At 43.4% G+C, this 13,266-nt stretch overlaps 1 protein-coding gene across 7 annotated transcripts in view; it reads right to left on the bottom strand.

Moving 5' to 3' along the window:
- LOC110527046 (tetratricopeptide repeat protein 7A) overlaps nt 1–13,266 on the bottom strand; it is a 45,799-nt gene that overhangs the window by 5,042 nt on the left and 27,491 nt on the right. For 5 of the 7 annotated variants that reach the window (XM_021608212.3, XM_021608213.3, XM_021608225.3 and 2 more), the window contains one exon: nt 10,521–10,723. In XM_021608212.3, the coding sequence (XP_021463887.1) occupies nt 10,521–10,723 (203 nt within the window). Of the gene's footprint in view, nt 1–2,071; nt 3,279–4,121; nt 4,199–10,520; nt 10,724–13,266 lie in introns of those variants that run through there. The other 2 variants (XM_090237440.1, XM_021608214.3) reach the window with 2 other exon arrangements.

Raw genomic sequence — 13,266 nt, 5'->3', positions numbered from 1 at the left:
GTATGTGGGAGACTCCCCAAAAATATGGAAGAAGGTACTCTGGTCAGATGAGACTAAAATTGAGCTTTTTGGCCACCAAGGAAAAAACTATTATGGCACAAATCCAACACCTCTCATCACCTCAAGAACACCATCCCCACACTAAAGCATGGTGGTGGCAGCATCATGCTGTGGGGATGTTTTTCATCGGCAGGGACTGGGAAACTGGTCAGAATTGAAGGAATGATGAATGGCACTAAATACAGGGACATTCTTGAGGGAAACCTGTTTCAGTTTTCCCGAGATTTGAGACTGGTTCAGAGGTTCCCTTTCCAGCAGGACAATGACCCTAAGCCTACTGCTAAAGCAACACTCGAGTGGTTTAAGGGGAAACATTTAAATGTCTTGGAATGGCCTAGTCAAAGCCCAGAACTCAATCCAATTGAGAATCTGTGATATGACTTTTAAAGATTGCTGTACACCAGGGGAACCTATCCAACTTGAATGAGCTGGAGCAGGTTTGCCTTGAAGAATGGGCAAAAATCCCAGTGGCTAGATGTGCCAAGCTGATAGAGACATATCCCAAGAGACTTGCAGCTGTAATTGCTGCAAAAGGTGTGGGGGGGGGGGGGGGGGGGGGTGAATAGTTATGCACGCTCAAATTCTGTTTTTTTGTCTTATTTCTTGTTTGTTTCACAATAAAAAATATTTTGCATCTCCAAAGTGGTAGGCATGTTGTGTAAATCAAATGATACAAAAAAATCCATTTTAATTCCAGGTTGTAAGGCAACAAAATAAGAAAAATGGTGGGTGAATACTTTTGCAAGCCACTGTACCATGGTAGTGAACCCAAGCTTTGGCTGGAATCCAGTGGAGTGTGTGGAGCAGCAGGGTGACATGGGAGAACTTTGGAAGGTTGAACACCAACCAGGTTGCACCATCCTGGATACATTTCAGGGGTTTGATGGCACAAGCGGGGAGCCCAGCCAACAGCGAATTGCAGTAATCCAGATGGGACATGATGACAAGTGACTGGATTTGGACCTGCGCCGCTTCCTGTGTGAGGTAGGGTCGTACACTATGGATGTTGTTAAATGTTGATTTTTATTGTTGGACATAAAAGACTAAACACACCAGCAAATCAGCACCATTTGATTTTAACTTTGGAAATCTATTCCAAAGTATTTCAACACATAATAGAGAGATACACTACCGTTCAAAAGTTGAGGGTCACTTAGAAATGTCCTTGTTTTTGAAAAAAAAGCACATTATTTGTCCATTAAAATAATGTCAAATTGATCAGAAATAAAGTGTAGACATTGTTAATGTTGTAAATGACTATTGTAGCTGGAAACTGATTATTTTTTATGGAACATCTACATAGGCGTACGGAGGCCCGTTATCAGAAACCATCACCCCTGTGTTCCAATGGCATGTTGTATTAGCTAATCAAAGTTCATCATTTTAAAAGGCTAATTTATCATTAGAAAACCCTTTCACAATTATGTTAGCACAGCTGAAAACTGTTGTTCTGATTAAGGAAGCAATACAACTTCTTTAGACTTAGTTGAGTATCTGGAGCATCAGCATTTGTGGGTTCGAATACAGGCTCAAAATGGCCAGAAACAAAGAACTTTCTTCTGAAACTTGTCAGTCTATTCTTGTTCTGAGAAATTAAGGCTTTTCCATGCGAGAAATTGCCAAGAAACTGAAGATCTGGTACAACGATGTGTACTACTCCCTTCACAGAACATCACAAACTGGCTCTAACCAGAATAGAAAGAGGAGTGCCCCAGTGCACAACTGAGCAAGAGGACAAGTACATTAGAGTGTCTAGTTTGAGAAACAGACGCCTCACAAGTCATCAACTGGCAGCTTCCTTAAATAGTACCCGCAAAACACCAGTCTCAACGTCAACAGTAAAGAGGTGACTCCGGGATGCTGGCCTTCTAGGCAGAGTTGCAAAGAAAAAGCCACATCTCAGACTGGCCAATAAAAATAAAAGATTAAGTTGGGCAAAAGAACACAGACATTGTACAGAGGAACTCTGCCTATAAGGCCAGCATCCCGGAGTCGCCTCTTTGCTGTTGACGTTGAGACTGGTGTTTGACCGCTGGAAATTTATCGCAAGAAGCCCAAACAGATGTAATATTTGACTAAAACGTAATCATTTCAAACCTTTCCCACATTTGTATAAGATCACATATACACTACTGTTCAAAGGTTTGGGGTCACTTAGAAATGTCCTTGTTTTTGAAAGAAATGACAAATTATTTGTAATTATGTTCCGGCCCCTCAACCAATCCTCTCAATGAAAAGTCGGACCGCGGCTGAATCTAGTTGATGACAGCTGTACTAGAGCATAAACCTGCAGGAGTGAGTCACTGCTTTAATGTTTGCAGAGAATGACAGGATGTTGTCCAGGGTCATGCCAAGGTTCTTTGTACTCTGGGTGTACTCTGAGAGGGGGACACTGTGGAGTTGCCAAGCGTGATGGAGAGGTCCTGGAGCGGGCAGACCTTCTCCGGGAGGAAGAGCAGCTCTGTCTTGCCGAGACTGAGCTTGAGCTGGTGGGCTGACATCCAAGCTGAGATATCTGCCAGGCATGCAGAGATGCGTGTCGCCACCGGGGTGTCAGAAGGGGGGGGGGGGGGGAGTTGAATATCATCCGCACAGCAATGATAAGAGAGTCCATGTGAGGATATGACCGAGCCGAGTGACTTGCTGCATAGAGAGAAGAGGAGAGGGCCTAGAACTGAGCCCTGGGGGACACCAGTAGTGAGAGCATGTGGTGTAGACACATCCTCTCCGCGTCACCTGGTAAGAGTAGGATAAAATCCAAGAGTGTGCAGAGCACGAAACGCCAAGCCCCGAGAGGGTGGAGAGGAGGATCTGATGGTTCACGGTGTTGAAGGCTGCAGACAGATCTAGGAGGATGACAACAGAGGAGAAATAGTCAGTATTGGCAGTGTGGAGAGCCACTGTGACAAAGGAGAGCAGTTTCGGTTGAGTGACCAGTCTTGAAGCCTGACTGGTTAAGGTCAATAAGATCGTTCTGAGAGAGTTTGTCAGAGAGAGCACGCTCAAGTGTTTTGGAAAGAAAAGAAAGGGTGTTGTTTTCTCGAAGAGGCAAGTGACTCTGGCCATTTTAAAGTCAGAGGGGACGCAGCCAGTGGTAAGGGATGAGTTGATGAGGGAAGTGAGAAGGTCTCCAGAGATGGTCTGGAGAAGGGAGGAGGGGATGGGGTCGAGCAGCCAGGTTATCGGGCGGCCGGACATCACTAGTCGCAGGATTTCATCTGGAGAGAGAGAGAGGAAAAAGAGCTCAAGGCATAGGGTAATGATATGTAAGTGGTACCAGTGGACTCAATAGGCGGAGTGAATGAGAAGCGGATGTCGTCAACTTTCCTTTCAAAGTGGTTGACAAAGTCGCTCACAGAGAGGAAGGAGTGAGGGGGTGGGGGTGGAGGATTAAGGAGGGAGGAGAAGGTAAGGTGGAATATAGTTTCCTGGGGTTAGAGGCAGAAGCTTGAAATGTATAGTGAAAGAAAGTGGCTTTAGCAGCAGGTACAGAGGAAGAGAACGTAGATGGGAGTGATTGAAAGAATGATAAGTCCTCCAGACGTTTAGTTTTCCTCCATTTTCAGATGCCCGCAGCCCTGTTCTGTTAGCAAGCAAGGTTCAAAAGCCAGGAATCCAGGAATTAAGAGGAGAGGGCTGAGCCGGCCAGGGGGAAAGGGGACAGTGAGAGTCATAGGCAGGTTAGTAGGTTTGAAGAGGCACAATCAGGAGAGGCACAATTGAAGCGGCACAATCAGGAGACTAGGGATTTAGCAGAAGGGAGAGATGATAGGCTAGAAGAGGAGAGAGTAGTGGGAGAGAGAGTGAAGATTGCGACGGCGCATGAACACCTGGACAGAGTCTGAGTGGGTAGGATTGGAGGAGTGGGAGACAGAAAAGGAAACCAAGTAGTGATCAGAGACCTGAAAGGGAGTTGCAGTGAGAAAAGTAGCAGAGATGAGGTAAAGCACATTGCCTGCCTTGTGAGTGGGAGGGGACAGGGAAAGGATTAGGTCAAAAGAGGAAAGGGGTGGAAAGAAATTAATCGAAGGCAATAGTCGGGAGGTTGAAGTCTGGCTCACCATAATAAGTGGTGAGCCATCATCAGGAAATTAGCTTATCAAGGTGTCAAGCTCATTGAGGAACTCTCCAATGGCACCTGGTGGGCAATAGATAACAACAATGTTAAGCTTGAGTGGACAAGGGACAGTGATAGCTTGGAGTGCAAATGAGGAGATGGACAGGTGAGTGAGGGAGACAAAAAGGATCTCCATTTAGGAGAAATGAGTAGCCCTGTGCCACCAGATGCATTCAAACTTTGAGAGAACACATAGTCAGACGAAGAGAGATTAGCTGGAGGTAGCAGTGTTCTCTGTGGTAATCCATGTCTCTGCCAGGGCCAAAAAGTCTAGGGACTGAAGGGCAGCATAGGCTGAGATGAAACTCTGCATTTTTAAACTCTAATACAATTCATTCATTTGACTTGGCGAAAATCCATATTTTGGGCCTAACTTGCTTACCACTTTTTCCAGGTGGTTTCTACCTTCACAGACTCCATGAAATAATCACCTCTTCCTAAATATTTGTTCAAACTATACATTTTGTGTATGGTTGTCTAGAAACAAGGGTGGCTAAATTGAACCCTTTGGCTGAATTTATAAATTAGTATAGATTAAACTTTGAGAATAAACTTGAAATATTTTGATTTCAATTTAATTTCTAGAATAAAGTCTGTTTAATTTGTTTTATTTTTTAGAATAAAGCCAAAATTGTGAGAATAAAGTTGCAGTTATATTTCATGATTAATTGCCTGACTTCTTGAAGAGCTTGAAGAGGACCTTGATGAGGTTGTGCCACAGATCGAGTCTTTTTTTAGGAGGAACCACATGGGCTTGGATGAGGTGTTGGTGAAATCAACAGTGTGCGGAATACATATTAGGAACATTCCTCCTCATCAGACCTCACCCCTTACCTAGCCTAGTTAACCCCGCATTAGTCAAGTGTCACCCCTCCTCCTCAAGCCTCACCCCTGCATTGGTCAGGCATCAAACCTCTGCCTCACCCCTCTCATCCGTGCATCAGTCAGTTCTCAACCTTGCATTACACCACATTCTTTCTCTCTTTCCAAATCACAATGAGCATGTCTATTGGCCAACGAGACATGTCAATTCAAAGAGCCAGCTAGCAATTATCATTTATCATCATAATGATTACATTATTTTCAAAGATACTAGCAACAATAGCTTAGGGAAATGACATGTTTACATACACAAACTAGAGGACTTCACTTGCAAGCGAGCTATGTTATTTTATATACAGGCTAGCTAGCACCCCAACTAGATGCAGTAGGTCTAGTTTACAAAGCAGGATCAATGAGTTATACCCAATTCATTTGCTTACATTTTGGGAAATATGTTGAAATGGGCACGGATTGCTTTAACTGATTAAACCAACCCATGTTATTTAGCCATATTAAGCTTTGGCGGTGTACCATAATTCTAAGATTGCAATAGGTTATAGCCCAGATCCAGGAAGTGGAGTGGTTGTGTTTACATGCGGCCAGTGGAGTGCTAACAATATCCATATTATCTAGCAACATTGTCATTTAAATGAATTGAATCCTAGATAAGCTAGCTACATTTTCCCAAATGGATACCTCCACATGTGTTGTTGTTGTCGGCTCTTAGCATGTATTTGGGCCAATGGAAAGGCTCATTGTGAATAAATGAGTGCAATCGTGAGCGGTGAAAAAGAGAAGTGAGGCTTGACTTGAGCAGGGGTGATAATTGACCAATGCTGCAGGGTTGAGGAGAATTGAAGAGAAGGAGTGATGGAGTTCCTAATATGCATTCCATACAATTGCTCCGCGGTGATATCAGTGGTAGCATGTGATGACGGCTGAGACAAATATCAGGCTGTAGCCTACTCAAAATCTCAAAAGTGTTTGAATTTATTCTCCACATTTAATTTTGACTTCATCAGGGGGGTTTTCTTAACTTTTCCGTAGTCGTCAGCTCTTTTGGGGCTCCTGAGTGGCGCAGTGGTCTGAGTGGCGCAGTGCTTGAGGTGTCACTGCAGATGCCCTGGTTCAATTCCAGGCTGTATCACAACCGGCCATGATTGGGAGTCCCATAGGGCGGCGCACAATTGGCCCAGTGTCATCCGGGTTTGGCCGGTGTAGGCCGTCATTGTAAATAAGAATTTATTCATAACTGACTTGCCTAATTAAATAAAGGTTAAATATAAAAAATATATATAATCATTTATGGACTGCCTTTTTCAATTCAAACCACAGGTTATCAATGGGGTTCAAGCCTGGAGAGTAAGATGGCCATTGCAAAATGTTGACTTTGTGGTCAATCAACAATTTCTTTGTGGATTTTGATTAGTGCTTGGGGTTATTGTCTTGCTGGAAGATCCACTTGCGACCAAGTGTGAGACTCCTGGCAGAAGCCAGGAGTGTGTGTGGAAAGAACAGCTGACTACCGAGCATTCAAAGTTTCATGACTGTCACAGCCCTAATTGTATTTCTATAAATTAATATAATTTCCCAAAAATGTTTTCTTCATTAAATAGCACCCACAAAACACCAGTTTCAACACTGAAGAGGCGACTCAGCAATGCTGGCAGAGTTCCTCTGTCCAGTGAGTTATTTTGCCCATCTTAATATTTTATTTTTATTGGCCAGTCTGAGATATGGCTTTTTCTTTGCAGCTCTGCCTAGAAGACCAGCATCCCGAAGTCGCCTCTTCACTGTTGACGTTGAGACTGGTGTTTTGCGAGTACTATTTAATGAAGCTGCCAGTTGAGGACTTGTGAGGCGTCTGTTTCTCAAACTAGACACTCTAATGTACTTGTCCTCTTGCTCAGTTGTGCACTGGGGCCTCCCACTCCTCTTTCTATTCTGGTTAGAGCCAGTTTGTGATGTTCTGTGAAGGGAGTAGTACACATCGTTGTACCAGATCTTCAGTTTCTTGCCAATTTCTCACATGGAATAGCATTTCTCAGAACAAGAATAGACTGACGAGTTTCAGAAGAGAGTTCTTTGTTTCTGGCCATTTTGAGACTGTAATCGAACCCACAAATGCTGATGCTCCAGATCCCCAACTAATCTAAATAAGGTCAGTTTTATTGCTTCTTTAATCAGGACAACAGTTTTCAGCTGTGCTAACATAATTGCAAATAGGTTTTCTAATGATCAATTAGCCTTTTAAAATTATCAACTTGGATTAACTAACACAACGTGCCATTGGAACACAGGAGTGATGGTTGTGGATAATGGGCCTCTGTACACCTATGTAGATATTCCATAAAAAATCAGTCGTTTCCAGCTACAATAGTCATTTACAACTTTATCAATGTCTACACTGTATTTCTGATCAATTTGATGTTATTTTAATGGACAAAAAAAAAAGCTTTTCTTTCAAAAACAAGGACATTTCTAAGTGACCCTCAACTTTTGAATGGTAGTGTACAGTATATCTTTTTAAATAATACAATTTTTGATAACTAACAATCAAATAAAAGCTAGAATAAAACGTTAAAAAAAAAACAGGTATTCAGGCCACATGTCCATCCAGTAGAGGAATTAGCCAAGCATTAGTCATGGCAAAATGCATAGAAGTGCAGGAAATTAGCTTCAAAACTTTTCTCTACGCTGCCAAGGTACCTTTCTACTTAATACTTTGTTAAGAGTTTACACTCCCTCTTCCAAATGAACTGTGGGGAGGTCAAGATAATGAATCTGTCGACCAAAAGTATTCATTTTAAAACGTTGATTACTTCTACTTGCCATGATCATTCACCAGATGATGAGAAACGATGTGATTCTATATTTTTTGCTAACATTTGATGGGGGTCCCTGGGTCGCCGGTTTACCTGGGCAGGGGTCCCTGGGCAAGAAAAGTTTGAAAACCCCTGACCTATCCCTAAAACCCCTATCCCTGGTAGCCTTAGTTATCCCTAATATCCCTGTCTCTATCACTGCTCTTCATCTCCCCCTCCCTGTCCCACTGCCTGCTCGCATGACCGTAGTCTCGCTCGCCAGACTCAGAGTGCATCAGAAGGAGACTAACCTGCCCGTGACCTGACACACAGCCAGGGCGGGCCACGGATATGAGACGCCTTGTGTCAACAGTCAATAATACACAAGTGAATCCAATCTCTCAAATGCATACCCATTCAGATAAAGAGAGAGAAAGGGATGGGAGAAGGAAAGAGAGGGAGGGAAAACAAACACAGAGAGAGAGAGAGAATGAAAGAGAGAGAAAGGGGTGAACACATGCAAACAAGTCAACTCCCTTCCTCCTATATTCATTTCTATCTGGTTATCAGAGGTCTTGCTCAATAGAATATATTTCCCTGGTTGCTAGGCAATCCCATAAAGAGCCAAAGAAGGCGCGAAGTGTTATAAATAATGTATTTGCATTATCAAATCAGCTGCCAGCCTCCCCCATACAGAGAGAGAAGAGCGATAGAGAGGAAGAAAAGGAGGGAGGAAAGAGAGAGAGGGCCATTTGATCACTGGAACACAGTTAATTCTATGAGATTAAGTCATTGTCCTTGACTGTGTGTTTGTACACGAGTGTCTGTATCTGTCTGTGAATGTGTGTGTACGTGTGTGAGTAGAAGAACAAGAGAAAGAGACAGAGAGTGTGAGGAGGAAGAGAGCGGCCGGTTCAGTGAGAAGAGACCTACTGTGTAGCCAACTGACTCACAGCAAAGCAGCAGGCCGAGCAGAGGAGAGGAGCAGAGGTGCTGGAATGTGGAGGATGTTGAGAGTGGTGGTGAGAATCATTTAACAGCAGAGTCAGGAAGAAGGCAGTGCAGGGAAGGCCACAGCTCAGTTCAGATCCACTGGCTTCCCAACCTAGCCATCACTACCCATCCAAAAATACACCCATCCAACTAGCCCTGGGGATGAGTCATACCACACTGGCTTTCATAATGTATCACACACACACACACACACATCCTACACACATTTAGTCACACACACACACACACACACACACACACACACACACACACACACACACGAGTGTGTGTGATAACATGAGAAAGTGTGATCCACTCTCATAACGCTATCGGGTTTTCTAAATATCTGTTCCTTGACTCATACTCCCCTTCTCATGTTCCTGTGGCAAGTGGTGTGAGAACAGATATAGGGCTGACAAACAATGTTCTTCTCATCACTGTAAGGTCCTGTGCTGGTTATAAATACTGCATAGACCTAGTGAATAGACTAAAACCACTGTCTGGTTAATCCTCGTCCTCGGTGTGAAAACAGTAACCCGCTGGTTATGTTGAACACAGATTACATCATCACTGTATAACACAGTTTTATGGGGGAGTTGAGGGAGTATATTTTTGGGTACTAACACCCAGAAAGATGGAGGGAATGAGCTGTTGCTAGGCAGCGAGCGAAGAGAAGAAGAGCGAGTCTGGAGAACATGCGCTAGCGGTGCTGCGATAGCTACATTGCTAATTACCGTAGCTCATTAAACCAAGTTATTATTAGCTTGCTTGTAAATTAAGCTCATAAAACAAAGAACAGGACCATGTTAAAACGGCCTCCGGGGTTAAGGGATAGGAGGTTCGGACGAACACCAAAACCCTCATTACAGAAAATTGGTACAGGCAGAGAGAGGAGCAAACGCACTATTGGTGCTGGATTGGTAATACTTGGATTGGAGCAAGCATGATTGACATAATATGCTGTTCTGCTTACACACAAGCACAGACGCACACATACACACACAGTGACACATCTGTCGTAGGAGAGATCCAGAGTGGGCCAGTGCCAGCTGGCTGTGTTTCAGCTCCTCATCACCCCAGGGATTGGTACTCCCACTGGCCAAATATGGAAGAGAGAAGCACCCTCTCTCACCCCATGGGGGCTGTGTACTCCCAACACACACACACACACACACACACACACACACACACACACACACACACACACACACACACACACACACACACACACACACACAAAGAGCGAGAGAGAGCCTATATGTAGTCACACTGCAGCCACTGTTTTAAGTCAGAGAAGCATTTACGGCATCACAACCAATGTATGGTCACCATGGAGCCGGCACGTGGGGTAATGGGAGAGTTCACATTCTCTAGTTCTCTAGTCTTTCACCATGACAACAGAGAGGGGTCAGAGCTGCTCCGATTAATCCACTGGGTCAGCACAGATGGGAGAGGGAGAGAAGAGAGAAATTAGGGGGGTCAGCAGAGAGTAGGAGTTAGAAAGAGATCAGGAGATGAGGTAGGTCTGGGAATCTTTACGATTGGACCCTTTCTTACAGAGTGCTATGGCTCACAGGTAAGTTTGGGGATGGTAATCTGCCATTACTGATGATAATAGGTCTGTTGATGTGCCCCAGGCCTTTGTGTGTGTGACTCTCAGCTGGACTGTATGTGTGTGTGTTTCTCTCATCAAACCTGTGTGTGTGTGCCTGTGTCTCTCTCACCAGGTGCAGCAGTATGCGGTGTCCGTTGGGGTGGATGGCCAGGGCTTCGTCATAGAAGCTCTTGGCCTCATCCTGGTTCCCTTTGAGCTCGGCCAGCCGGGCCCTCAGCAGCAGCACAGAGTGGGAGTTGGGAGAGAGCACCCCTGCCTCCTGAACACAGAACTGGGCCTCCTTCACACGTCCGTCTGCCATGAACAACTCTCCTACGGGAGATAGATGAGGGGATAAGAGAGAGACAGAGAGAGAGAGAGGGATTGGGGGGGGGAGAGCATGAGCACCGTGGTAAGCAGTACAGTACGTGCAGATAAAGTCAGGCCGACACGCCAGCGTTGTTCGACATAAATGATTCTCTTTTCATTTCTCTTCATTTTACCAGGTAAGTTGATTGAGAACTTATACTCATTTACAATATTTACAACTGCAGCGATTCCACGCCAGCGAGAGTGGAAAATATTTTGGGTCTCTCAGATTGTTCTGGCAATTCTTCCATAGGAACTACATTGGGAGGAAGGATGTTTGACATTCTTTTTACATTTGTATCACAAACCATTGTAGTCCCATTTTAGACCTATACATGCAAGACATAATGATCTGTTAATTGTACGTGATACAGGCAACATCTTGGTGTCATTATACTACCTATAGTGTTCTCAAAAATGAAGTAGGTCTAGATTCTGAAATGCACATTAACATTAATTTATTCAATATGACAAGTACTAATATCTCAAAACGACTATTTTTTATTTAGTTTACAATATACTTTTTAAAGACGTGACATTTTCTGGTCCTGTAATGATATAACCGATATTATACATGGACATTTACATTATAGGTCATTAATCATTCACAGCCCTCCTTTAGGATTGCACATTCAGCAAGTCACCAGCAGAGGGAGTTACCTTTTGAATCCATTTTCCCATTCAGTGTGTTGGTGGTACTCATAACATGTATCATACCTTCAGAATTAGTAGAGACTAATCTGGAAATGTGATGTACTTGTACAGTTCAAAACCATGTGTATTCAAATGAACAACGTCAAAAAAAGGGCATTTTGGGATGTTAATATTTTTAACGTTGACTAAATGAACGTGAAATTGTACAGTGCCTTTTATAAAGTATTCACACCACATTACTTTCTCCACATTTTGTTGGGTTACAAAGGGGCATTGAAATGGATTTAAAACACAAAATCTACACAAAAAACTCTAATGTCAAAGTGGAAGAAAAGTTCATTTCCAATTGTACTTCCATTTTTGTCTCTTCAGACCACAGAATATTTTACCTTATGCTTGGAGTCTGTCATGTGCCTTTCTTTTGCAACCTCTAGGCGTGCTGTCATGTGCCTTTTTCTCAGGAGTGGCTTCCATCTGCCCACTCTCCCATAATGTCCAGATTGTTGAATTGGTGTAGAGACTGTTGCCCTTCTGGAAGGTTTACCCCATCTCATCAAAGGAACTTTGTAGTTCTGTCAGAGTGGTCATTGGATTCTTGGTCACCTCTCTGACCAAGTTCCTTCTTGCCCGGTTGTTCAGTTTGGTCAGAGTCTGGGTAGTTCCATATTTTTTCAATTTCTCAACGATGAGACCACTGTTCTCTTGGAAACTTTCAACACTTTGAAAATGGTTTTATACCCTTCCCCAGACATATGCCCCATCACAATTATTTCTCTGAGATCTACAGACAATTCCTTGTCCTTCATGGTATAGTTTCTGCTCTGACATGTAATGTCAACTGTGGGACCTTACACTGCTCTTGCCATGACATAGACTGACCAGGTGACTCCAGGTGAAAGCTATGATCCCTTACTGAAGTCACTTGTTAAATCCACTACAAATCAGTGTAGATGAAGGGGAGGAGACACGTCAAAGAATGATTTATAAGCCTTGAGACAATTGAGACGTGTCAAGAACTGCAACTCTGCCGGGTTTTTCATGCTCAACAGTTTCCCATGTGTATCAAGAATGGTCCACCACCCAAAGGGCATCCAGTGAATGTGACACAACTGTAGAGGGATTGTGAAGTCAACGTGGGCCAGCATCCCTGTGGAAAGCTTTCGACACCTTGTACAGTCCATGCCCCGACGAAGCAAGGCTGTTCTGAGGGCGAAAGTGGGTGCAACTCAATATTAGGAAAGTGTTCCTAATGTTTTCTACACTCAGTGTAGACAGGTATGTTTCTTTCTAAATCATATCCAAAAAAATGTATTGGTCACAGGTGGACTCCAATCAAGTTGTTGTGACATCTCAAGGATGATCAAAGTAAATTGGATGCACCTGAGCTCAATTTGGAGTGTAATAGCAAAGCGGTGTGAATACTTATGTAAATTATATATTTCTGTATTTAATTTTCAATACATTTGCAAAAATCTCCAAAAACATGTTTTATGGAGTATTGTGTGTACATGGGTGAGAAGCATACAGGTGTCATTCCTAACTCAGTTGCCAGAGAGGATAGAAACAGCTCAGGGATTTCACCATGAGGCCAATGGTGATATTAAAACCGTTACTTAGTTCAATGGCTGTGATAGGAGAAAACTGAGGATGGTAAACAACATCATGGTCACTCCTTAATACTAACCTAATTGACACAGTGAAAAGATATTCCAAAGCATGCATCCTGTCTGCAACAAGACACTAAAGTAATACAGCAAACAAATTGTCAAAGCAATTCACTTTTTGTCCTGAATACAACGTTTTATATTTGGGGCAAATCCAATACAACACATTACTATGTACCACTCTCCATA

The sequence above is a fragment of the Oncorhynchus mykiss genome, chromosome 1 (genome assembly GCF_057628025.1).
Source record: "Oncorhynchus mykiss isolate SJ-2025 chromosome 1, ASM5762802v1, whole genome shotgun sequence".
NCBI classification, from domain to species: Eukaryota; Metazoa; Chordata; class Actinopteri; order Salmoniformes; family Salmonidae; genus Oncorhynchus; species Oncorhynchus mykiss.
Note: the sequence above shows the minus strand (reverse complement) of the source record. Positions and strands in the feature narration are given on the sequence as shown.